Source organism: Myxine glutinosa, chromosome 8 (assembly GCF_964187855.1).
Source record: "Myxine glutinosa chromosome 8, kmMyxGlut1.1, whole genome shotgun sequence".
Lineage (NCBI taxonomy): Eukaryota > Metazoa > Chordata > Myxini > Myxiniformes > Myxinidae > Myxine > Myxine glutinosa.
The window spans coordinates 29,974,286-29,996,974 of NC_136268.1; the positions used below are offsets into that span (position 1 = coordinate 29,974,286).

Sequence of the window (22,689 nt, forward strand, 5' to 3'; positions counted from 1 at the left end):
GTTTTAAAGCATTATACGTATCAAACGAGAAATTTTATGAAACGGGAAACCGAATACACACTTTGGTGGTTTTAAAATGACAGCATATGTCTTTATTAGAAAAAGAAGAACCTTGCAGACGAAGCTGCTAACAAAATACACCGCTCTAACGCATAACCACGAGTTTAAACTACATTTACAACAAATATGAAAACTATTTTCATATCACAATGTTAAATATAGAATATATAGAAGATAATGTTTTTAAAAAATGAGCCCTGTCTTCCAATGGTAAACAATCCTTCAAAAAATTCCTGGATCCGGAATAATATCCTGATCTTCACCAAAAACTAATCAATTCTTCCTTATCCCAAGGGCAATGATCCCACCAACTTTCATCCAAATCCGTTCAGAACTTTTCCAGATATCTTGTTCACAAACACACGAACACACACACACGCACACACACACACGGACACGATCGAATGCATTACTCCCTGGCGGGAGTAATAATTAAAGCATACAGTAACGATTACAGTTGAAAACTGGAACAGCATTCGGTCAGGAGCAACCCTCCGCCAGGCTGAACATTTTACGTTTTGTATCCCAATGTTAGGCCAGATCTGGATTCGGATCTGAACAAAAATCGAATCGGCTTGTTCTTGTCGCCCTAACCGACTCATCCACCAAGTTTTGTCATAACTCATCAACAACTTTTTGAAATATCATTTTAGAAATCGGTTTTGTCCCTATCACTCAATGGTGACAAATCACCTAATAAATTATTATATTATCTGGATATAATAATATAATTATCTGGATGATATTATCTGGATGTCATAACTCAATAATCACACGCGGCGTGTGACATCCAGATCTTCACCAAAATATAATAAGCCGTCCTTGTCACACACCGAACCTGTCCACCAAATTTCGTCCGAATCCATCCGTAACATTTTGAGATATCCTGTTCACAGACAGACAGACAGACAGACAAACAGGCTGAAGTGAAAACATAACCTCCTCCGTCCACCTTCTATGGCGGAGGTAATAAGGATATGGGATGGGAATGAAGCAGGAGTTATTTGATATTTATGAAAAAAAAATAGTACAAGCAAAACATGTACAATTTGAGATGTGTATGCATACCAAGTATAATACTTATAAAGCTTATAAAGAATATGGAACTTAAGAAATTTGTGGTGAAAGAAAACATTTTTAGGCTATATAGGGTTCTTTTAATATTTTACTTTGCATCTAGTGAATGGTAGATATGACCACATGGCATCATAAGATATTGACATATGTTGGCCATCTTCAGGGGTTATCCGAAAATGCAGTCAACACGCCCAGGGATATTAGTCCTTGAGCCAGACCAAAAGTAATGCTCCGGCGGGGGGAGTAATTCTCATTATGATTTTCCATTAGACCAATGTCTCAAGTGTCAGAAAAGGTGTGATGGACATCTGAGAACGGTAGCTTAGTGCCCGGATGGACGCCATCTTTGAAACCACCCAGCTCGAAAATGCCCATTTGGTGGGGTACATTGTTGCACGTGTATCTGGACTTCTATACTAGCTATCGATGTGCGGTTGACGACTAAATATACGTCCGATGTGTACCGTCTAAATAAAAAATAATATGAAGCATTTTGTTTTAGATTAATTATTATAAAAATCAATTATCGAAAAAAAATCATATCTTTTTCAATATTTTATTATTAGACTTGTACTTTTTTTAGTGAAACAACACTGGTATGATTTTCCAAATTATGCATTGTGCTACACCGTTTATCTGTCTATAAAAATAACTCAAAAACTAAAACATATCATCCACCACGAGTTTACAACAAATAAATGTAAAGAGGCATAAAATGACTTAGGCCGCCGCTGGCATTATCTATTCTGACGATAACGCAAGTTAGGAATGTCGTACGGAGAGGATTTTAACACCATACGATATCTAATAAGCAGGCGGAAATTGTTACATAGGAAATCTGCACTTTGGTGGCCATCTTGGATTTCAAAATGGCCGCCAATTATATTCATTATTCATTACTAGAGTTTGGAAAGACGTATGGAGCTGATTTTAACACCATACGATGTATATTCCTAATAAGCAAGCGGAGGTATCATTGAACATGTCATGTTTTAGTCAAATAACACCGGTATGATCTTCCAAATTATACATTTTGCTAAACCGTTTATCTGTCTATAAAGATTTTCAGGCAATTTGGCCTGCATTATAATAGAGAACAACATATGCTATACAATATACAGTGCACACAAAGTTAATCATCAGAGTCGCCATCAGAGTCATTGGCATCCTGAGCCACGATAGCATCATCCTGCACCATGTTGGAGCATCCCTGCAGCTTACACACAACAGTGCACTTCAACCCATTCAGTATGCAGGAGCAATCTGACGGTCGACACGTCCTTCTGCATGTGCATGAGATGAGATTCAAGACGACATCTGGAGCTGGTAGACCCGCCATCCATCGGATTGTGAGCGAACCGCCATCATCGAGTTCCCAACCATGTCCTGCTGATGGTGTTGGGACGTCTGGTAGGTTTTCAAGGCTGCGTCGCCAGATAGCCGCCTGATAGTTGGCCCTATCTTTGTTTACTGTTTCTTCTGTTGTCTGATCAACAGCGATTCTGGCAAATGGATTCCCTGGTCTAAGCTGTACGGAGAAGTAGCCTTGATTGAAATGCCTGTACAACTCGGGGCATGTTTCGTGGAGTTGCGTCATCTGTGCATAGTACACTGGTAGATATCTAGCATAGTTCACCTTGTTCATTGCGAAACACCAAGGGATCACTCTTCTGACACAAGCCAAGTGAAGCATCCAGTCGCCTTCTCTATCCGCACGAATCAACCCCAGCAGGGTCTCTACCATATCAATATACATCATCCAGAAGCGAGCCAGGTCTCCATGTTTGGTTCGCAGAAAATGTAGGTATTTCGCGAACATGTCAAAGCTCTGTACACATGAATCATCATCGAGAGCAGCAGCGAGAGTCTCGTGGCAAACATCCTCCTTGATGCTGCGAATTTTGAGGTCAGTGCTTCGAATCTGGGGTTCCTTGTCAGGATGATTGCTTTCTATCCACACCTGGAAGCCCTTCCAAATGATGCGCATTAGTGCCTCGTACATCAACTTGTGGAGTCGCACAGCACGGTTGTATTGCTTGCCTTCCAGAACCCTGTTGATGGAACCTTCAGCGATTACTCCTGACTCAACAGCTACATCCCGAAGGCCTGCATCTCCAAACATTTTCCCAATGCTCGACATGAAGTTACAGATGGTATGGAAGTTCCCCATCATGAGCACGATTCTTCCATATCGATCGACATCTTTCCATGCTATTTCGGTCGCCTTAGCAAATAGTGCCTGGTCTAGCACCACCGGTATACGCTCAAGCTGAAGTGATGACATGATGTTCAGAGCTTCTCTGAGGATTTCTTGCACTGTTGCCATATCTGTGGCAGGCGCGTTTATAGTCGGCAGGTAGCCAACTACATCTTCCGTCACCTGAACACGATCTCTAGTCATGATGTTGAAACCAGTCCACGAACTGATTGTCTGGTCGCATGGTTCCAGCATGCGAGTCATAATCCATACGTGATTTCGGCGCTGCGCAAGGGATGTTGCGCCTGCAAGAGTGTCAGAAAGATCTGCAGGCTTGATTGCAGGTGGGCCCTCTCGTTTCCCACCGCTGTATATTGGAACTAAATCGCTGGATGACGGGATAGATCACTTCTTATCTGCTTTGGATACTGCCGATGGAGGTTGGGGCGGCAAACACGACTGCGACTTCGGTTGGACGATGATACCGTTGACGCGATGCGATGTTCCGCCACCACTCAGCGATTCCTCTAGCCTGTCGATGTTATCGAATGCTAATACAGTCGGGACCGAAGGGTGCACATGTGACGGAAGTGGTACTGTATCTTTCTCCACACTTGCTAATTTGTCTATGCATAGCGCTGTCTCGATTTCTTCCAGAACTGTGTACGAACATCCGTGCCCGAGTCGATTCAATATTCTGATGACCTCTGTATTACCGGTGAGCGTTTTCATGACCCACGGAAGTAGGACATGCTTCGATGTTCTGATGGTACCCCGGTGTACAGCATTGATGATATCTTGAGCCATCGACCATACCAGTGTGTCGGCACGCGCAGAGCTACCCCCACTCCCGCAAATCAAAGTATGCAGAAATACACGAAGAGAATCTGGTATCTTCACGTAATCTGAAGTGAGTTCTGCTGGCTGAGGCGGCCAACGTTCATTGTAATGAGCATCTTTGATCTGGTGTCGCAGTGAAGTAGCTGCACGCACAATGTTACTTTCACCGTCCGTTCGTTCAAATGCTTTCACTTCTGCTTTCAGGTTTACGCACTCTGCAGCAATCTCTCGCTTTGTCAGATTATCGGGCATCAAGTATACACGGTGTTTCACATTGAAGAAGATGAGCGATTCTCCAAACTCTCTTTTTAATGTGCGCTGCAGATTCTTCTTGATGGAGTCACGAACATCAACTGAAAATGTATCTGAAGACAGGATATCTGTTGCAACATCAACTATTGGAACAATCCTCGGGTTCAAGAACAAGTCAGTGCGAATGAAATTGAATATACATCGTATCATTTCTTTTTTCTCGATATTATCTTCAATGTCAGTTTCTACTTGAGGTTTTTGGGGCCGTGTGTAGTTTCTATAGCAGGAGAAGTGGTAGTGAGCCTCAGCTGCAACCATATCTCGTGTAGTCAATGCCAAAACTCTCTCATCATTGCGAGCTGTCGCAGCATCTCTTATTGTCTTATCTGCTCGAAGTTCAACAGCCAAGACAACTGTTTCACGGGTACGACTGCCTTTTATGAATTTTGAAGCACGCTGGCAAAAAATGCATTTATCATCGTAGACCGTTGAAGTTGATCCTGTCTCTTCCCGTGATGATCGCCGTCGCACCGCATCGCCAGTATCAACTGAAGAACTTCTAGCTGCATTGGTCAAAGTAGCTAGGTGGTTTTTGTGAGTGAAGTCTGATCTACAAGCCCTATGGTATAATATTGGAATATTAGGAAGTTCAACTGCGCCTTCTTGGACTAGCTTTAGAATTGGATAAAAGTTTCTAACTGCGGCTGCGTCACACAATGTCTTCCAAGAACTGTTGCCCGCTGCCTTGCTTAGTTCAGAGAGTGGCGACTTCTTGCTGCACAGGATGCACGTTCCGGACTCAGGTTCAATCTTCGCCCGTTTCGCCTCGACACCGGCCATCTCAGCTGAAAGAACAAAAAGACTGACGTTAGATTACTCCGATATCCGAAAAGCTCGCCAGCTTACATAGACATACTCATCCAAGTCAGTGAACATGTTAGATGGCGCCACAATACAACTCTATAATAGAGTTGTATGTGGCGCCATCTAACATGTTCACTTTTAGTTCTTAAGCCACCCACCCCCCCCCCCCCGCCCCCCCCCCCCCCTCAGAAATTAATCAGGTCACCGCAACAAATCTCAGACTGAGATATAGAATATAGAATATAGATATAGAATAGACTGACGTCACTTTCGGCACTGGGTTCTGTGGGTTGATTATCGGCGGGAAATTCCAACTGACATAGTTTCGGTTTGTGGAAAGTGCATGCCTTTTCATATATTTTTTGTGTAAACTCGTGGTGGATGATATGTTTTAGTTTTTGAGTTATTTTTATAGACAGATAAACGGTGTAGCACAATGCATAATTTGGAAAATCATACCAGTGTTGTTTCACTAAAAAAAGTACAAGTCTAATAATAAAATATTGAAAAAGATATGATTTTTTTTCGATAATTGATTTTTATAATAATTAATCTAAAACAAAATGCTTCATATTATTTTTTATTTAGACGGTACACATCGGACGTATATTTAGTCGTCAACCGCACATCGATAGCTAGTATAGAAGTCCAGATACACGTGCAACAATGTACCCCACCAAATGGGCATTTTCGAGCTGGGTGGTTTCAAAGATGGCGTCCATCCGGGCACTAAGCTACCGTTATCAGATGTCCATCACACCTTTTCTGACACTTGAGACATTGGTCTAATGGAAAATCATAATGAGAATTACTCCCCCCGCCGGAGCATTCACTTCAAAATATGGCCGGTTGGCTCAAGGACTATATCGAGAGGAGGGATCGGGGGGGGGGGCGGGTCGCTGCCTTGGGGCCTGGGGTCCGTTGAAGGGCCCGAGCTTCTCCTGTAATTTTTTTTAAACAGTGCAGTGAAACCCCTCATCGGCTCATCCTCCTTTCCTCATCGGCTCATCCTCCTTGCCTCATCAGCTCATCCTCATTTCCTCATCGTTACATTTAAACCCATAAGCTGATTTTGCTTTCTTTCCGGAAACAAAGCAACATTTACCGCTGTTAATGGTGCAGTTTCAAACCCTACATTAAATGTTTATTAACCAGAAATGTGCGTTACAAAGAAATGGGTTTGTATCCTCTTTGTCCAAAAAAAATTATTAACCTTCTTCTCACGTATTTTTTTGCCAATCTTATGGAGAAATAGTGTTCAACAGTCGAGGGTGCAAATTGACTCAATCGGTCCAAACGTCCCGCTATCTCCTTTATTTTCGATCATGCGGCTAAATAAAAGTGACCATTTGTTTTTCTCGGTAAAATATTCAGGTAAATGACGGACAAATAATAATTTTGTCCTTGCGTGCATTTTATTATATTGTGGCGGACACGATGGCTCGCTGGCGCGATGACATCATTCCGCGCACCAGGTGGGTGTCGGCCACGCCCGAGCGGTAGGCGTGGCCTCGGGATATACACGGGGCACACAGCCCCGAGCACGGCAGTGCTATAGTGTGATCCTTAGAATAAAGACGCTTTTGATTACGTTCGTTGTTGTTTCCTTTATTGGCAAGACAAGTCGTGTGCATAGCACCGCACTACATTGGTGACCTCGACTAGTTCAGCCGACGCTGACCTACAGAACGCGCCATGACGAGCAGCAACGCGGTAGCGGTGAAACTCCCTGAGTTTTGGGAAGCTCAGGCGGAGATATGGTTTATGCAGGCCGAAGCCCAGTTTCAGCTTCGTGGCATTACGGCGGACGAGACGCGCTATTTCCACATCATCGCCGCCCTCGGGCCCGGCACAGCCCCCCGAGTCGTGTCCGTCCTGCGGAACCCACTGGGCGACCACAGGTACGAGGCGCTCAAGCATCGCCTCATCGCCACGTTCGGCCTCACAGAGGACGAACGGGCCGACCGTCTCCTGGACCTTCCCGACCTCGGCGACACGCGACCATCAGTCCGAATGGACCATATGCTGTCGCTCCTGGGGGACAAAGCACCAGATTTTTATTCCGGGCGCTCTTTTTACGCCAGCTACCGGCCCAGGTACGCCTCGCGTTGGCCGGTTCCAAGATAAAGGAACCCCGTGCGCTGGCCGTCGAGGCCGACAAGTTTTTCGCGGCGTGTGACATGCGGGCGAGTTTCGGTGCAGCCGTCGCGGATCACGGGGCTGATGCTGATGCTGATGCACCACACCTCGTGGATCCCGAGGCTGAGGCACACCGCGTGGCCGCCGCCACGCCCCGGCCACCACCCCCGCAAAAACCGTGGCCTCCGCCTTCGCCGCAAACCTGGTGCCATTTCCACGCCAAGTTTGGCCACAAGGCGAGGAATTGTCGCCCGCCGTGCTCGTTCGGCAAGTCGGGAAACTGCCAAGCCGGCGCTCGGTAGCGGCCCTGAGCGTCAGCCATTCCGGCAGCCTTCTCTTTATAACGGACACCTTGTCCGGGCGCCGCTTCCTATGCGACACGGGTGCGCAGGTGTGCGTTATCCCTGCCTCTACGTCCGACAAGCACACCGCGGGCCGGGGCCCCGCGTTGCTTGCAGCCAACGGAACACCAATACGCACGTTCGGGAAGCGCTGCCTCTCCCTGCGGTTCGGAGGGAAACGCTTCACGTGGACGTTCGTAACCGCCAGCGTGCCCATGGCATTGCTTGGTGCAGACTTCCTATGTGCAAACGGGTTGTTGGTAGACGTACAGAACAGATGCCTCGTCCAGGCAGAAACGTTCAGCTCGCTTGCTTGCGCACTGAGCAGCTCGTTGAGCGGCTCACTGAGCGGCTCACCGAGCGGCTCGCCAAATGGCTTGCTGAGCGGTTCGGTCCCGGCGAGGTTGGTTTGTACCCTTCCGGCAGCGGATGAGTTCACCCGCCTCCTCGCCAGTTTCCCGGCCCTCACGCGGCCCACCTTCTCGGTGGTGGCCGTAAAGCATGGTGTGGAACATCACATACCCACCGTCGGGCCACCGGTCTACGCCCGGGCCCACCACCTCGAACCAACGAAGCTCGCGGTGGCGAGAGCGGAGTTCGCTCTGCTGGAGCGGCTGGGCATCGTGCGGCGCTCCAAGAGTGCTTGGGCATCGCCGCTACACATCGTGCCGAAGCCTGGCGGGGGATGGCGGCCGTGCAGGGACTACTGCCACCTCAACGATGCCACCACCCCCGACCGTTACCCGGTCCCCCACATCCAGGACTTTTCCGCCCGGTTGGCGAACATGTCCTGCTTCTCTAAGGTGGACCTCATACGCGGCTACCACCAGGTCCCCGTCAGGCCGGAGGACATCCCGAAGACGGCCGTCATTACGCCATTCGGCCTCTTTGAGTTCCTTCGGATGCCCTTCGGTTTGAAGAATGCGGCTCAGGCGTTCCAACGTCTGATGGACAGCATCTTGCGCGACCTGGATTTCGTCTATGTCTACCTGGACGACATCCTCATCGCAAGCGCGTCCCGTGAAGAGCACCTCCGCCATCTCCGCACGCTCTTCGCACGCCTGGGCCAGCATGGCCTAATCGTGAACCCCGCCAAGTGCCAGTTCGGCGTCGCCGAGATCGACTTTTTGGGGCACCGCGTCACCAGGCACGGGGCCATCCCCTTACCAGCAAAGGTGGAGGCGGTCAAGGGGTTTCCGCGCCCCTGCACGATCAGAGGGTTCCAGGAGTTCTTGGGCATGGTAAACTTTTACCACCGTTTCCTGCCCCGCATCGCCCAGCTCCTGCACCCCCTGCACGAGGCCCTCCGGGGGAAGCCGGGCAAAGGTGACGTCGTTTGGACCGAGCAGATGGACGCGGCGTTCGTGGGCGCGAAGCTCACCCTGGTTAACGCCACCATGCTCGCGCACCCGGCGCCCGATGCACCGATCGCCCTCACCACCGACGCGTCGGACTACGTGGTGGGCGCGGTGCACGAGCAATGGGTGCGTGGAGCTTGGCAACCGCTGGCATTTTTCAGCCGGCAGCGCCACCTGCACGAACGCCGGTACAGTACCTTCGACCGCGAGTTGCTCGGGCTTCACTTGGCGGTCAGGCACTTTCGCCATCTGCTCGAGGGCCGTTCGTTCACTGCCTTCGTCGACCACAAGCCCCTGGTTTTCGCGATGGCCAAGGTCGCCGAGCCGTGGTCGGCCCGGCAGCAGCGTCACCTCTCGGCCGTGTCCGAGTACACAACGGACATCCGGCACGTCACGGGGAAGAACAACCCGGTGGCGGATTGCCTTTCCCGGTCCGTCGCCCACGCGATCCACCTCGGCATTGACTATGCCCGGATGGCGGTGGACCAGACCACCGACCCCGACGTCCAGGCCTTGCGGACTGCCGTCACGGGCCTCCGCGTCACCGAGGTGCCGTTCGACGGCGCGGGCACGGCCCTCTTGTGCGACGTCTCCCTCGGGCGGCCTCGCCCCATCGTGCCCGCGGGCTGGCAGCGCCGGGTTTTTGACGCCATCCACGGCCTGTCCCACCCGGGCACGAAGGCCTCCCAGAGGCTGGTCGCCGACAAGTTCGTCTGGCATGGCCTCCGGAAGGTCGTCCGCGATTGGACCAGGACGTGCCTCGCGTGCCAGCGCGCGAAGGTGCACCGCCACACCAAGGCCCCGTTGGCCCCATTTACGGTGCCCGAATGTCGGTTCGACCACGTTCACGTGGACTTGGTGGGACCTCTGCCCCCCTCGCGGGGTTTCACCCTCGTCCTCACCATGGTGGACCACACCACTCGGTGGCCGGAGGCCGTGCCTTTGGCGGCGACGACGGCGGCGGACGTCGCGCAGGCGTTCATCGCCACCTGGGTTGCCCGGTTCGGCGCCCCCTCGGACATCTCGTCCGACGGCGGCCCCCAGTTCACCTCAGAGCTCTGGGGGGCGGTCGCGCGGGGGCTCGGTGTCCAGCTGCACCGTACCACGGCCTATCACCCCCAGGCCAACGGCCTGTGCGAGCGGTTCCACCGCTCCTTAAAGGCCGCGCTCCGGGCCACCCTCCGCGACGGCGGCTGGGTCAACAGGCTCCCCTGGGTCCTGCTGGGCCTCCGGACGGCGCCCAAGGACGACCTGCGCGCATCCGCAGCGGAGTTTGTCTTCGGACAACCGCTCCGTGTGCCGGGCGAGTTCCTCCCCGACTCCACGGCACCATGGTCCGCGGCGCAGCAGCGCTCCGCGCTGCAGGAGACCGCCCAGAGGTTCGCCCCGGTGCCGACGGCGCACCACGGGTGCCCGCCAACGCACGTCGCCCCGGAGCTTCGCATGGCGGAGTACGTGTTCGTCCGACACGACGCCCACCAGACACTGCTGCGGCCCCCGTACGACGGGCCCTTCCACGTGCTGGAGACCGGGGCGAAGCACTTCACCCTGGACATCGGCGGTACTCCTGACCGCGTTTCCGTGGACCGCCTCAAACCGGCCCACCTCGACATGGACCACCCCCCGCCAGTGGCTCAGCCCCGGCGTCGGGGCCGCCCCCCGGCGGGCGGACCCCCGGCACCGCCCAACCCCGCCCCGCACCCATCCCAGGGGCAGCCGGTGGCATCCCGGCATCCCAGATGCCGCCAGCCGCCAGAGGGCGCTTCGGCCGGGTCATCCGTTTGCCCCGCAAACTGACCCTTCAGGTGCACGGGAATTCTGGGGGGGCGCGTGTGGCGGACACGATGGCTCGCTGGCGCGATGACATCATTCCGCGCACCAGGAGGGTATCGGCCACGCCCGAGGGGTAGGCGTGGCCTCGGGATATACACGGGGCACACAGCCCCGAGCACGGCAGTGCTATAGTGTGATCCTTAGAATAAAGACGCTTTTGATTACATTCGTTGTTGCTTCCTTTATTGGCAAGACAAGTCGTGCGCATAGCACCGCACTACAATATACTGTTTCAGGCAGTTTGTCTGGAGCATTCATGACGCTTTGGACAATTGGACCGCACTATATGTTCCATACTCTGCAACACGTACGAGGTGCACGAACTTCAACTTGTATAATCGATTTGTCAATACTTTATTTATTTACTTTTCAACACCTGTACTGTGAGATAAAAAGGCCGTTGCTGTGATTTTGCTTTATTTATGAGCTCGTTGCTACTCTCATTTAGGATCTTCATCTCTCATTTAGGATCTTCATCTCTCATTTAGGATCTTCATTAAAGAAAGTTCCTTAAAAAGTTATAAAAGAGAGAAAGGGTGGGGTGGGAGCCCCGAGGTTCTTTTCCTCGGGGCCCGTGCTGGCTCTCGGCGCTCCTGAACACACCTGTAACGTATTGAGTGACATCTCTCGATGATCGCAAACCAACACATGAACAAGGAATAATGAAACACGATTAGGGGTTTTCAATGGGCACTATATATCTATTATGTGGATGGGGCGACAGAACTTTTGAGATGACTCTTGTCATTCAAGGTATCTGGAAATTAGGAAAGTCTTCGAAGGTCAATTATGCTGTTCTTGCCTTTAACTGTAAAATAAGGTTATTTGTTTGTATAGGGTGTGCCAAAAAAAACCCCAAACCACAATACATTTATTGTTATTCTGAATTACATATAACTTCAGGAATATGGTGCTACTTCTTGTGTGACAAAGGTGTACCAAATATCAGAAAGCCTAACTTGTAAGACTTGGGTTTGACACTTGGTTGATCACGTGCTCCAAATGTCCTGTCCATCTCTCCGCTGAATACGGACGGATTTGAACACGATGGGCGACGCGCTGACATTAGGCAAGTGGGATGGACCTGACTTTCTCTGGAATTGCTTGTTTCTGCACAAAGGTGCTTCTATGGTCACTTTTGTCCACATTGTCTTTGAAATATCCTCAAAGAAAAAAGAAAAAAATGGTGCTCAGATCAGGGGAATGTGCATATCACTCAACGCTGAAGTGCCAGCCAACCACTCTCACCGATGTGACTTGTCACCCACTCATTGAACTCATTTGCGGGTTGCCCCATCCTGCTGAAACCATTGTTCTTCTCACATAAAGTTTCATGTCATCGTAGAGAATCCTCCTGAGACTTGACACTGTTCGTCCAAGTTATTGACTGCGGTGACGAAGGGACTTTTTTGGCCTGTTTCCGACCGACTGTTGGACCCTCTCAATGACCTCAGGAGTATAAAGCGAAGCGTGTCCAGAATGAGTTGGTCTGACCTTTGATTTAGAGTTTAGTATGTGCACAAAAAGTTCCTTTCTCTCAAAATGTATTCATCCATTTGAATATTCTCTCTTTGCTTGGGGCTTCTCTTAAGGTTAAATTTTCTCTTGAATTATTTTGAGTTTGGCCGACGGATTGCGTTTCGATGTAGAATTATACAGAAAAAGCCTTTCCTTAATTTGTCCAGGCATCATTTCCTACACGACCACAGCTATCATTATCTGAAATGAGAGAAAAAAAACTTGAAAGATAAATTAATGGGACTGGGTTTGGGTTCTTGGCACTCAGTAATATCCAATAAATGAGTAAGAAGGTCAATATTAGTTTGGATGGCTGGGAGATATTAAAAGAAAAAACCTTTACGAAAAAAAAAGTCTCAGTAAAGTATGAGAATTCTTTCCACTCACTTGGCTGGAAGTATGTGAAGTGATACAATTAGGATTCCCAGGACAGAGTTGCTCACTTAAACAACTGTCAGAATGTCAGATTGTCCCCCCTCTGTATGTTCCACTGACATTCTAAGACTGAAGTATGTAATATCTAAAGAATATACTGTCGCACTCATTGAACCTCAATAGCTCATCCTGGGCCACGGCCTGTACCATCACGGACCACAATAGTGTGCATAATGCTTTTGTTTCTCACAAAGAATGCCTATTATCATCTCCGACAGTCATTTCCTCAAATACAATTTCTGATTTATCACCTACCCATTGTGATGTATCAATCTCTTGCATGAGCTCTGAGATTTGCTATTAAGCAAGTTTTTTTTTTTTTTTTGTATACAAGATCGAGGCTCGTGAAAGAGCGAACATTAATCACACAGAAAGACAAACCGACACATAAAACATATAACATCGGGAGCGGTAGACAAGATGCGGAGAGAGGGGGAAGTACACAAACACAACATTTGAGAGCAGGGACCGAGAGACATGGAGACATCGAGAGATCTGAGAGAGGACGAGGGCTTTGGGGGGGGGGGGGGGCATGGGAGGGCTTTGTTTGTGATCGTACTGCTTTGAGCTCCCAAGGTTAATCACAACCAAAAAGGGTATTTCTCCCCCCCCCCCCCCCCCCCCCTCACCCTGCGAGGACACGTTCCTTCGAAGCTGTCCATGCGCTGATCACAAAAAGACAAGCTGACACATAAAACATAAAACATATGATAAAGGGAGCGGGAGAACAAAATGGAGAGCAGGGACATCGGGAGATCTGTGGGAGGGAGAGGGCTTGGGGGGAGGAGGCATGGAAAGGGGGAGGAGGAGTGGGGGGCGGGAGATGTATAAAAACACATGGACACTGCAAGGACTTCCAGGAAAGAAGTCGGTATTTCAAAAAAGTGGATCTGGGGTGAATTAACAGGGGTAGAAAAGATCAAGGTTTTGGATGGGGGAAGATAAGAGATGGTGGTGAACAGCTGCTTTAAAGACCTGGAGGGAGGAGTGGGATTGAAGAGAGTGAGGCAGTTTGTTCCTGAGGCGGGAGTAAAGAGGAATGAAAGAGTGAAGGTGAGCAGAGAGTCTTGATTTTGGCAGTTTAACCATAAGAGGGTTGCTGGCAGATCTTGTGTGACCTGTTGGAATATATGGGGGACAGAGCACAGAGAGAGCTGGGGAAGAAGGCCGGAGAGGAGTCGGTAGAAGACAGGAAGACCACCTGCCTGCGGCAGGTGAGTAAGCCTGCGGTGAGTAAGTGAAAGGCCCTCGGAGTTACCTTCATCGTGGGAAATTCCAATGATTCTGAAAGCTTTGATTTCAACAGCGTGAAGCCGAGCTAGGTGTGAGGCAGGAGCACCGGCCCAGAGGGGAGAACAGTATTCCATTGAGCTGCGGATGAAAGCCTTGTATGTGGTGAGGAGCTCAGGTGTGCCAAGGAAGGATTTTGCACGACGGAGGATGCCCAGTCGGCGACTGGCTTTGGAGGCCAACTTGGAAATGTGGTTTTCCCAGGAAAGATCATGGCAGATAGTGAGACCCAAAAGCTTGAGTGACAGAACTTCTTGAAGAGGATTGTTGAGAAAGTAGATGGGAGTGTTGTCCAGTCGGTCTTTTCGGAGAGACATAGTGAGAGTGTGAGATTTGTCAGGATTGAAAGACATGTTCCACTTGTTTGACCAGTCTGTGATTTTGTCCAGGTCTGCAGAGAGTGAGGAGGCTGCAGACTGCCGATCTGAGGTATGGGGTATGGAGCGGCAGAGAGTGGAGTCATCAGCAAAGAGATAGAGAGGATTTTCCAGAGAGTCGGAAAGATCATTGATGAAAAGTGTGCTAAATTCCTAATAATTAAAATTAAAATTAAATTAAATTAAAACTAAACTAGAACGCCACTCAGTAGAGCGCATACTCCCGCCGTGGATGGCCGCTGCTGAGCCCTATCTTCCAATGGTAAAAAAATCCTTCAAAAAAATTCCTGGATCTGGAATAATATCTTGAGCTTCACCAAAAACGAATCAATTCTTCCTTATCCCAAGGGCAATCATCCCACCAACTTTCATCCAAATCCGTTCAGAACTTTTCCAGATATCTTGTTCACAAACACACGAACACACGAACATATGAACACACATACGCACGCACACACACACACACACACACACACACACAAACACACACACGGACGGACACGATCGAATGCATCACTCCCTGGCGGGAGTAATTAAAAGCAAATTCTTAACTGGAAAAGGCAAAACAATAGATATCACTGGATAAACAGGATATAGAGTGCATATTTCATTGGAAGTGTTACATAATGTACAACTTAATGCAGTGGCTTTTCCAGCTGTGCAAACACATTAGAATCCCTGTGTAGTGTTTCTGAAAAGACATCTTAGATTTTCCCTTATTGGAATATATTTTTTGGACATGGCTCTTTCACAACTGTTACTGACATAGCCTTTTCCAAAGGCTCATCTAAATTTATTAAATTCAACATTTTGTCACGTGTCATAGGCTCCTGGTGCAGCTTTGCTATGTGGTTCCCCCAGGAAAGGTCATGATGGTGAGGCCTACAAATTCAAGAGACTGAACCTCTGAGTGGACAACCAATAAATAGATAGGTGGGTTTCATGCTGGAGCGAAAGGGTGAGACTGAGATTTTCCAGGACTGAAAGACATGTTCCTTTTTTTAGATAAGGATTTCCTCATTTCCAGATCAGCAGAGAGAGATGTAGCTGCGGTCCGCTTTGCAAAGGGATAGGGTAGTAGACGAGACAATGTGGAGTTGTCTGCAAAAAGGAGAGGAAGGTTTTCCAGAGCATCAGAGAGGTCATTAATATAGATGAGGAGCAATACTGGGCCAAAAATATTGCCTTGGGGAACTCCAGCCTCCACTGGGAGAGGGGAGGAGAGGATTCCATTGATGGCAACATATTGACTGCATGAGTGGGAATGGTCCTTGTTTGAGCTTGAGGGATTCCAACCATTGCCAAGAGAGAAGCAGAAGTGCGTACAGAGTTGAGTAATCCAGACAGGATCCAAACTGACTGTTCTCCCTACCCCGTGGCCAACCGAAACAGACCCTCCTGGCAGATTCGCATGCTGGAGCAACTGGTATGAAACATGGCAGAGCTGCAAACTAGCTACGCTCTTCCTGAGAATTCACCAGGCCAAAGCATAGTCACAATACTCCCCTACCAACAAATCTTACAACACAATTCTCCTTCAACTGCCATACCATTTTCACTAATCTGTCTGAATGTTACACATGTTTCATCGATGCCGTTTTATATCCCAGACACATTTACCTTTTCCACTCAGTCCATGTCCTCATGGCCACTCTTGCCCGTCACCAATACTAATTCCTTGACTCACCTATACACCCCAAAGCAACGTCTGGTGAGTCATGGCAGAAGGCAAAGGTAATTTAGTTCATGTTTCAAAATCGTCCAACTTTTCACTGAGGAGGTTCAATGCCAGCATTACCTGCTGCAGCCATTCTTCCCCGGTCCAAATCAGCAAATAAAATCCAAGGCCCTCGTCCCAGACAGAGGGCTCATTAAATCTCAAAGAAATATCTGTGGGAGGTTATGCGGGTCCATCGGGACCTTACCCAATCCTGCTTGCAACTTAGCAGCATAACATTCCACAGATCCAGTGGTGGTCTCCAACACGGATTCCTCACAGGTGACCCGCATCCATTGAACAGCTCAGCATGGTGAGTCATCACATGATGGGCTGTACTGGAGCCTCAGACACATGTTTTGGTGGTCATCTCCTCAGGCCCTAAGTGGCCCTGAGGAGTACCGACACCAATGTGTGACACAGCCACACCTCCCTTTGGTGGTCCTCTCAGTCACAAGGCCATAGTTAGGGCTGCACCCCGATGGAATAGACTAGGCTCCCCTCAGGGCCCAAGTGAAACCAACAGGGTGGCCCAGCCACACATTCACACTCCATTAGGCTGGCCCCCTGGCTGACTGATACTACTCAATTTACCAGGGGGTAACTTCCACTAATGCTGGCCAAACTCTCCCTTCGGAAGTGGCCTGGAGTGGGCCAGGCCCCCCTACCACCTAGTCGAGGTCCAAATTCAGACTGGGGGACCTAGTTCCCCGAAGACTGTTACAATAATTTGACTACCACAGATTTCCAAATATGGCTTTTGGCATTGACCCCATGCCACTTATTATGGGCCTTGAACTTCCAGCTGTTCCTCTCTTTTTCCATGCCATGAGCAGCAAGCTGGTCATTACTCACAGCACCTGCCTGAACACACAAATAAAACCGTCATCATCAGCAAATTGGGCCTCTTGCTGACCCCTTTTATACAAAATAGCTCTCCTCTACTGGGCTCTCTTCTACTTTTCTGTTACCCCCTTTCACACAAGCATTAACCCAAACCCTGCAAGTGCTGAATCGATGAGTGGAGAGGAGTGCCGAGCTGATGACTCCAGGCACCAAAGCAAGGACAGAGGCAATGACGCTAAGCTCGAACTCAACCACGAGGGAAATCGAACATCCAACCTACACACTTTGGTTGGGGTCAGAGTGCATGCCTCGGGTGTCAGCTTGCACACCATTACAAATGCGGCATTGCACACACCCCCTGTATGGCCCTGTACACTGTGGAGGGCAGAGCCCCTTACACCACGGAGGGCACAGTTCCTTACACTGCAGAGGGCACAGCCCCTTACACCATGGAGGGCACAGCCACTTACACCATTGAGGACACAGCCCCTTACACCACAGAGGGCACAGCCCCTTACACCATGGAGGGCACAACCCCTTACACCATGGAGACCACAGTTCCTTCACCGCAGAGGGTACATCCCTTACACCATTGAGGGCACAGCCCCTTACACCCCGGAGGTCACAGCCCCTTACACCCCAGAGGGCACAGCCCCTTACACTCCAGAGGGCACAGCCCCTTACACCCCGGAGGGCACAGCCCCCTACACCATGGAGGGCACAGACCCTTACACCATGGAGGCCACAGTTCATTACACCACAGAGGGCACAACCCTGTACACCATGGAGGGCACAGTCCCTTAAACTGTGAAGGGCACAGCCGATTATATCATGGAGGGTACTGTACCTTGCACTGCGGAGGGAAAGCCCTTTACACCACAGAGGGCACAGCCCAATACACAGTGGAGGGCACAGCCACACATACCTCCACATACCTCCATGAGCACAGCTACGCACACCTCGACTACCAGCTTCCTCCCCACCAAAGGGGGCAACCACATTTTCCCAGGTGCTGGGTCACACACCACAAGCCGGGTAATGCTGGTTCGACCCCTGCAGAGTTTAACCACCTCTCTACCCTCTCACACCATGGTGGTTAAATCACTCCACAGGGAGTGTCTGCACCTCAATCCTCACTATCCCCCTAACTGCTGCCCTCACCTTTTCTCGGTGTCACAGACGATCTGTTCTATGTGCAGGGTGACATCCACACAATGTCAAATATGTTCCAGGCCATTAATCTTTCTCAATTTGTTGCACCCGATTCCAAAATTCTCTCTAACTCACTGGAGCAATTCAATATTATTAACTTTAAATTCCCTTAATTTAGACTACAATTTGTTTATGAATTAATCTTTAAAATTTGTAAATTTCACTTCCATTTCATCTTTACTTTGATCCCTTTCATTTTCCAACTTGACAAATATGGCATCATACATGGCCTGGATCACCCAGTCATGTCTTCCTGTGACACCTCCCAATCCAGAGGAAGTGGCAGGATGTTCCAGGTGGGGAGTGTTCCGGTGGGTAGCACTCGGATTAGGAGGAGGTTCCCTCTGTTAGCTTCCCGAAGCCCGCACCACCACCCGAGTTTCAGCCCCTTTCTCCCATTGAATTTAACACCACGTGGGTTGACACAGCCTGTCATCCTTCCGAGGTCGACAAAACGAGTACCGGTACCAGCTGACTGGTAATAGGGTGCACTGCATCAGCGGCACAGCGCTTCCCCCAGAAAATGATGCAGCCAATATGCCACAGGCTGCATACGAAGCACCACCACCACTCATACCTTATACAACCACCAAAAATACTCACACCACTACAACCACCAAAAAGGTCCACTGATAGTTTCCATCCTCTCACTCCCCCCTCGGTTCTTTGCCTCATGCAGGTGCAAATCCATGAGTAAATCCAAGCATTCAACATTCCTACCTTTTCCTACTCCTACTTACCTTTCCCATACTTCCCCTTTGCCCCCGAAAGGTTGCAAACCCACCACCTTCATACCTGTTTCCCTTCTTGGCCAGCAGGCCCAGATGGGCCAGGAGGACATACACATGGTGGCGCTTGTGCTGGGGGAAGTCTACCTTCTTCACACTGACATTGAAAGCAGGGATACATACATCGTTTTCAATGTGGTTACAAAGGTAATCGATAAAAAATGGCAGTTTTAATGAGAAAAGAGTCGTGAGTTTGAATTCACAATTTTTGGTCATTCCGTACTACGATCAGGTAAAAACTATACAACCATTATTATTTGCAAAATGAAACTGAAGCTAAGTATCTCTGAGTTTGCACATTTCTTCCAGTGATTGTGTGTGTGTGTGTGTGTGTGTGTGTGTGTGTGTGTGTGTGTGTGTGTGTGTGTGTGTGTGTAAATGTGTATGTACATATATATGTGTTTATGTGTGTGCGTAGTTATGTGTGTGTGTGTGCATGTGTGTGAGTGTGTGTGCGTGCACGTGTGTGTGTGGGTGTGTGCACACGTGTGTGTTTGTGTGCACATGTGTGTGTGTGCGTGTGTGTACATGTGCGTTTGTGTGTGTGCATGTGTGTTCATGTGCGTTTGTGTGCATGCGCATGTGCGTGTGTATGTGGCCTAAAACCAGACACCAGTGAAAAACTTTCTTGGCAAAGGAAGATGGTTTCAAGCCCACCTGACGATCGTCCTGCAGAAAAGGCATATGGGATGAGCTCATCAATGGAATGTTGATTTATATAAGTAACTCAAGCAATGCAAGTTCTCTACGCAACCATCATCTGCCCGCTGTTGTTAAAGGACGTTATTTTTAATTGTTACTCTTAACATTGGAGAACGCTCATCAAAGTTAGTTCTGAGCAGCTACACCTTCTGCTTTGAACAAACTACACAGCCAAACTTAACCGTCCCATTTTACCATCTGGAGCCTGCATCTGGACCCAGAATCTGATTTTGGCAGATTTGAGTGTAAGCACAATCAAAAATGAAATAACTTAATATATTCCTGGCACACAATACCTGTCGCAGGGATACAAGGCATTTTAGCAGAAGTTTGTTCTGAACACACCTTTTGCTGCCAAAAACCCAAGTCCACGATAAAGTGTTTTAAAAATTCAACTTGTCATATTGCGTTGTCAATAAATCAAATTGATGTTCTTGTTTTAATCAACTGATGGCCCTGGTAGTCATATTTTTTACAGGAATAGTTGTGGATGATCAGTTTAACGATTCAGAGAAAGTGTTTATCCTTTTTTCCAACCATTGAAGGCAGACGGAAAGAAAACTTACGACGAAAGGCAGTTCACAGGCAGTTTCTCGTTTGTTCTGTTCGGGGTCACAATAAATCCGCAATTTTTGTATGGTGAACTGTAAAAGAAGAGAAAGACCATTTCCTCCCAAGGTCTTTGCACAGCACATGCTTCTGTCATCATCCTACACATAACAGCAAAGACAAGTTAAGAGAATAAACAGTTAATTCCTCAACAGTAAAAAAGAGTGCATTCCTGCTTTAGAAAGACATCTGTTCCTTCCTTCAAAAAAATATATTGCTAAGTTAACTCTTTATTAACCATCATAAGGCTTACAATGGTTGGCAGGATAGCTTAAAGGAGCTGTCTAGCCCAGGTTTCAATCTCGACCCAATCTTTCAAGATCTCCCGATGTCTAAACTGTCACTCTGGTGTTTCACTTGCAGGGTGATGCATCGCTACATGTGCCATCCAATACCATCCACGTTAGCTATTGGTAACATTTGGCTGGATATGGGGATGTTGATGGATGTGGAGATGTGAACGTCGATGGTAATACATGGTTGGATGTCAAGCTGGAGGATCAGTCGACAAGAAATGGCTCTTGGTAGATCTTAAACATCTTTCATGAATAGTAGGCAAGTTATTACTGGCACAGGTGCGTACTATCCAAACCCTTGACCATCGCTGCCATGTTGTGCACTTTGAACCTTGAGGAGGGGAGGAGGGCGTTTATATATACATGTATATATATATATATATATATATATATATATATATATATATATATATATATATGTATATATATATATATATATATATATATATATATATATAGATATATATATATATATACAGTGCGTATCAAAAAAAAGGTAACCCGAATTCAAGGGGTTAATATGCAAAGGTTATTTAGTTTGACAATTTACATGTGGTTTACCAATTATGAGGAGATCCTCAGCTTTCCATTGATGCCTTTCTTGCATCATTGCTGTCACACATGACCGAGTACATGTTCATTGAAAATGACAAGTTCAAATCGCATTTTTACAAGTTTGGCTAATCGGTGCAAGACAGTTTGAAATGGTCGCTTACTTGTCGACTGCCAAGTTGATTATGTAAAATTGTTAAGCTGGTCTGGTAATCATCGGTTGTGTCATCCTTTGTTTAAGATGGATATTTAAGATGGGCCTACAGTGTATCGGTTTAGAGACAGTCTGAGTCATTGAAAAGATGGTTCAACTTACGACTGAACAGCCGACCTTCGTGGTCACAACCTTTCACCAAACTGGAAGTTTGCAGCGAACTCGTGATGCGTTCAGGGAACGTTTCCCAGAACGGGAGCCTCCAGCAGCCAAAACCATCTGGGTGAATGTTAGAAAATACCAAGAGCATGGCACTAGCCTCAACCGCAACAAAGGCAATTCTTATAGGATGCACATTGGGCGATCGGAAATGAACATTGCAGCAGTAAGGCAGCAAGTTTTGAAGCATCCTAGGGATACCAGCGCAAGTCGAAATGGGATGGGATTGCCTTCGGCAACATTCAACCGAATCACAAGACTGGACCTCCACCAGCATCCATATCGGATTCACATCCGGCATCAACTTACGCCAGGGGATTTTGCCAGGAGGCTGGTGCTTGCCGGATGGTTGATAGCACGTTGCGAAGCAGATGTCAATTTCCTGCGGTATCTCGTTATCGGCGACGAAGCTGCTTTCGCCATGGATGGCAAGGTCAATACCCATAATGTTCTTTAATATGCACCGACAGGACAACCCCCGGAATTTAATTTTGACACCAACATGAATCGACAAAAGCGGGCTGTTTGGTTGGAACTTTGTGGAAGTGGTCAGGTGATCGGACCATTTTTCTTTCAAAGGAATGTCAATGGTAACAGGTATCTGCATCTATCTATAATTCCAGTAATCTCTGTCTGTCTGTCTGTACGTCTGTACGTTTGTTTGTTTGTCTGTGACCGCTGTTTCTCGACAACTACCGGTCCGATATACTTGAAACTTGCCAGGTATATTGCTGGGGACCCGAGGATGTGCCTTTTCAAGGTTTCATATTAATCGGACAATTACTTACCGAGCTATGTCCAAAAAACGATTCAACCAATCAGAGAGCAGCGAACGATCGCGTGTGCCGAACGTGGCGGGCACACTCTGCCTCGGATGGCACATTTGAGAGCGTATTCATTTATTTCACGTTTGCAAACTATGTTGGCGTTAAACTATGTTTTACAACTAATAAAAACGAATTTGCGATTCATTCGCTTTCCTGCGCGTTTGTGTACGCGATGGCGATTTCTTT

At 48.4% G+C, this 22,689-nt stretch overlaps 2 protein-coding genes across 7 annotated transcripts in view; both read right to left on the reverse strand.

Moving 5' to 3' along the window:
* The window catches only part of LOC137412119 (uncharacterized), a 142,421-nt gene extending 122,981 nt beyond the window's left edge, over nucleotides 1-19,440 (reverse strand). For 2 of the 6 annotated variants that reach the window (XM_078783103.1, XM_078783101.1), the window contains exon 1: nucleotides 19,152-19,432. In XM_078783103.1, the coding sequence (XP_078639229.1) occupies nucleotides 19,152-19,265 (114 nt within the window). In that variant the 5' untranslated portion in view covers nucleotides 19,266-19,432. Of the gene's footprint in view, nucleotides 1-19,151 lie in introns of all 6 variants that reach the window. The other 4 variants (XR_013624277.1, XR_013624276.1, XM_078783102.1 and 1 more) reach the window with 4 other exon arrangements.
* A 561-nt stretch (nucleotides 19,441-20,001) lies between these two features.
* LOC144893248 (collagen alpha-1(XXI) chain-like) overlaps nucleotides 20,002-22,689 on the reverse strand; it is a 109,076-nt gene continuing 106,388 nt past the window's right edge. Inside the window, exon 9 of the mRNA XM_078783105.1 lies at nucleotides 20,002-20,490. Coding sequence (XP_078639231.1) covers nucleotides 20,341-20,490 — 150 coding nt within the window. The 3' untranslated portion in view covers nucleotides 20,002-20,340. The remainder of the gene's footprint in view (nucleotides 20,491-22,689) is intronic.